The sequence below is a fragment of the Protopterus annectens genome, chromosome 17.part0, assembly GCF_019279795.1.
Source record: "Protopterus annectens isolate FY-2018-M chromosome 17.part0, PAN1.0, whole genome shotgun sequence".
In the NCBI taxonomy this organism is placed as follows: domain Eukaryota; kingdom Metazoa; phylum Chordata; order Ceratodontiformes; family Protopteridae; genus Protopterus; species Protopterus annectens.
Window position 1 is genome coordinate 716,746,422 of NC_056751.1, and position 4,762 is coordinate 716,751,183.

General features: G+C 35.8%; 1 protein-coding gene across 1 annotated transcript; it reads left to right on the forward strand.

Moving 5' to 3' along the window:
- Positions 1-365: 365 nt before the first annotated feature.
- Positions 366-4,044, forward strand: LOC122791504 (galactoside alpha-(1,2)-fucosyltransferase 2-like). The gene is made up of 2 exons (XM_044059245.1): positions 366-382; positions 3,195-4,044. Exon 2 carries the CDS (start codon positions 3,199-3,201, stop codon positions 4,042-4,044), a length of 846 nt encoding a protein of 281 aa, XP_043915180.1. The 5' UTR covers positions 366-382; positions 3,195-3,198.
- The last annotated feature ends 718 nt before the right edge of the window (positions 4,045-4,762 follow it).

The window sequence follows — 4,762 nt, forward strand, 5'->3', positions numbered from 1 at the left end:
CATATTTTTATCAACCAGAGGAGAAGTTGTGGATAGCAATTTATAAAGAGTTGAAGGATTTTATCTGAGTGGGGAAAACGGCAACAGTCAAGTGGGATAAGCCATTGCTTCCAATAGAACAAGATGACTTGGGATTACCCGATTTGAAAAGGTATTTCAGAGCTATGCAGTTAAGGCTTTTAAACATAGCACAAGCGAAAAACTATAATTCAAAGTGGAAAGGGATGATGATGAAACTGAGTGAAGCTCAAGAAACAAGGAGAGACTGAAATTTTGGATGCAGATCGTCAAGGAGAATAACAATAACCATGCAGAATATTATATTCAGAAAGTAGCAGAAAGTATTCGAAGGACTAAGCCAACATGGGGATGGAGAAAGGAGATTCTGCCGATAGGGATGACTGCAATTAGGGATATAGACAATAGACATGAGGGGATGGAATTTATTGGCATAAACAGGCAAAGGAACTAAGGTACTGGGAGCAAAAAATTAGACAGGAAATGTAACAGATCAGGAAGAGGCCAAGAATTTATTTGGAATACAGGCTAGATATTGCCTTTGCTATCAATGACTGATATCAGAGTATAGGCAAAGAGGAAAATATAGGGGAACTAAGTGAAACTTGCATGTAGAGTTTTCAATAGAATCTAGAACAGAGGAAAGTTAAAAAAGGGACAATCAGTAGGGTATATAAATATTGCATGATAACTATAAGAATCAATCAAAGGAGGTTAGAAAGGATTGGGAATACAGACTGGATATGCAATTCACAAAGAAACAATGGAGCGATGTATGTTATGACTACCAAATATGCAACAAAGTATAGAAGATTTAGAATTGTTTGCATAGGCATTTTTATACCCCAAGTAGACACCAAAGGCTTTTTCTTCAGATAGATTACAAATGTTGCAGGTGTGATGTGAGAGTAAGAGATAATTGGTAACATATTTTTTGGGACTATAATGAGTTGGCAGACTTTAGAAATTCCCTGCAGACTACTTTATCAGAAATACTAGGTGAGAAAATTGGTCTAACAAAGGAAATGATTTTTGAGCTATGATACAGAACTGGAATTGCATGGACATAGTAAGGTCTTGTTGAGTCTAATTATGGTGGTTGCCAGAAAAGCAATTACTAGAAAATAGAAATCAAAATCTAAAACAACTGTATTAAAAGTACTGAATATAGTAACAGAGATAAAACAACTGAACATGGGACCTTTAGAAAAGGGTAATAGCAAATGACATAGAAAAAATGGGAACTGTGTGAACAATACATGCAGAATAATATTTTAGAGAAGAAATGAAATTTAAAAGAAGGCAGAATCTGAATGAATTATGTAATTGTTGACTGACAATGACTGGATAGATTATAAGTGGTGAATGATGTTTTTAACTAAATATGTCAGTATGGTTTGCTTTCATTTATATAAATGTATGATTGCTTATCTCATAAGTTGTTGTTGTGTCTTTCGGCTTTTCCCGGTTGGAGGTCGCCACAGCGGAACTCTGGTCCGCTAATGATTGGCAGTAGATTTTTACGTGCCGAGTTGCCAGCCCTGATGCACAACCTTCAACGAAGGTACACCCATTCACGCATGTCTCCACACAGAAGACACTCTTAGCTGAGAATCGAACTGGACAACGTCTTACTGTGAGGCGACAATGCTACCGCAGCACCACCACTGCAGTGCTTATCTCATAAGTGATAATTTAATAAAGATGTTTCTTGTTTAAACAAAAAGACATTGAAATAATGTGAAACAAAAGGGGTTGTTTATCATGCACATCTGCTCAATAATATGCAATTCATATGGAAAATAAATTAACCCAAGTGATATGTTGTATTGCAGTAAATATGTCATGTAACTATACACATGGCAACGTCATGACAGAAAAGTGTCAGAATCTAGCATTTAATAAAATAATGGCTATCGGCTATGATTTAATAACACTGGTAAAGAGAAGATCTGCAAAGAAGGGAGACATGGAAAATAATTTTATCCATATCCTCTAGAAAAGCATGGTATCACGATAGAGCATTGGTCATTTTTATAGGTCTCTGTTGTTACATCGATTGAGCACATTGTCACATGGCATTTCATCAGAAATACCATTCATCAAAACCTCCTCATGGGGGGGCTGTGCCCCCACCCCCCACTAATTATGTATACCAACTCAAAGATCGTACTACAGTGGAGAAAAGAGCAAATTTCCTGATCCGTACTGTAACAATCTCAGTCAGAATGGTTCCAATGAAATGCCATTCAAAATGCTGTTCAATGATGTGATCATTCAATGTAATAATAGGGACCCCTTTTTCATGACCTTCCAGCCTGTAATATATAAATGAAATTGTTACTTATACTTGGCACATAAATTACAATGTGCAACAATTTCTATGACTGACTGACTAAAGGACAAAGGGCCATTTTGCTGACTATTTTATATAAAAGATGTCAATACTATCTAATGCAGCATATCTGTTACTATATCAGAACTGATATATTTAATATCTTTTATTGCTGCTTATTTAGTTCTTTAATCTCACATTGACACATTCAGTTAAGAGATATTCTGGTACTGTACTTCTCTTTGTTATGAATGATTACAGCTTTTAGTTTATTTCACTGTACATTTTTCTTATTGTTTATTTTGTAAATCCACATTTGTCATTTTGATGTATCAGATTCACATTCTTTGTGCATGTTTGCTACTGCTTGGGCTCACATTGTAACTAAAAGGGTCCTCAGACCAATCAACTTTCCCAGTTAGCACATTTTAAATAAAGATAAAGGAGGAGGAAACCAAACATACATGCATTAGTTTTTGTTTAATTCATTCTGCTGTAACAATGTCATTTGTGATAAATCTGAATTCTATGAATTAGGTGACAATAAAACAACAAAACAAAAATTAATTTTCTTGCTGGATTTTTAATTTTTTTCAGAGCTTTGAAAATGCACTAACTGATCACAAAGCAAGACTATGTGGAGAATCGTCAAACTTTTCTTCATCACCTTGATAGCTATTGCGATCCTAGTAGGGGGTTGTGTATTCCTCAATATGTCTCTGGGAGTGACCATTTCTACTGTTCCCTTCAGTATTCCAAAAACATTATGTGTGTGTAATAAAAGTCTAAATGGTGCAGATAGCAAGTCTTGCCCCTTGATACAACATGGCATAAAACATGCAGGCATGTGGACTATGTACACCAACGGGCGATTAGGTAACCAGATGGGAGCATTTTCAACCTTACTTGGACTAGCAAATATAAATGGATATCAGCCATATATAGGCCAAGATATGTATGATTTTTTAGCACCTTATTTCCAGATTACTATTCCGCTGATTCATGAAGCTGTGAGTCAAAAGATACACTGGAAATCTTATTGGGTTCATGACTGGATTTCCCCTGAGCACAAAACAATTAAGGGGAAATTTGTCAAGCTGCTTGGATATCCAAACTCATGGACATTTTATGACCACATAACAGATGAAATTAGAAAACAGTTTACTGTTCATGACTTCATCAAAGAGAAAGTTAATCAATATCTTCTTAAAATCAAGGGGAATCGGAAAAATGTAACCTTTGTTGGTGTACATGTTCGGAGGGGAGACTATTTGTATACAATGCCCAATACTTGGAAAGGGGTGGTTGCTGATCTGGACTACCTGGAGAAAGCCATGAAGTATTTTAGAGAAAAGTACCAAGATCCTATATTCATCACAACAAGTGATGGATTAGACTGGTGCAAGCAGAATATGAATAACTCTAAGGGTGACATTTACTTTCCAGGTGATGGAGAATCAGCTGATGCAGGAGAAGACCTGGCAATGCTTATACATTGCAACCACACCATCATGACCATTGGAACGTTTGGATACTGGGCTGGTTATTTAGCAGGTGGGGAGGTCATCTACCTTGACAAATTTGTGCTTCCTAACTCTCCTTTCCTGGAAGTCTTTAAGTATGAAGCTTTTTATCTTCCTAATTGGATCGGCATTCCTGCTAACCTGTCTTCCTTACAAAATCCCAGGTAGAAAGAAATCTAAATAAGTTTGTTGCATTCAGGAAGTTTCTGGGACAATATTACAAATACATAGACAAATATTTCACTTGCTTTGTGCATTTTTGTGGAAGGAAAAAACTTCTGGATTTTGTTTTTATTTGTGATCAAATCTTGATCCCCTTAATCTCGTGGTATAAAAAGATGGTGAGCTCAATACCAGTGACAAAACGATGGCGATATCAGTAATGCAAACTATACATTTTCTGTATATCATAACATGATGACACGATGACATGGCAAAATAAATATGTTTTTACATTATACTCTGTACTTCATGTTACACATAGATTGCCCTGCACCTGATCATTGCAAAGGTGAAAATGAATGATATCAAAATGAAAAGCCTGAATGTAATTTTCTCAAAAGTCAACATGTCTGAAGGGGCTGCAAGTTCCCTTACACTTCTGGGGGGATCCACTTTCTACAATACCTTACTAATATAATTGAAGTCTGACCTTGTGCAACCTCAGAATTAGAATATATTAGTGAGGAGGTACAGGGAACTTGCTCAATTTTCAAAAGAATTTTTGCATGTACTTATTTTATTATTACTACACTGCATCCTGCAAACTACCATTGTTCTGATAAACACTGCACTTTTTTTGTTTTGTTTTGTTTTTTTATCAGAATTGATTGAGTCAGTATTTCTATACTCACTACTTTTATATGTTCATCATTCCCTCTGTTGT

Bases quoted from the DNA above. Each gene is read 5' to 3' on its own strand.
- LOC122791504 (XM_044059245.1), top strand. From the start codon at position 3,199: ATGTGGACTATGTACACCAACGGGCGATTAGGTAACCAGATGGGAGCA.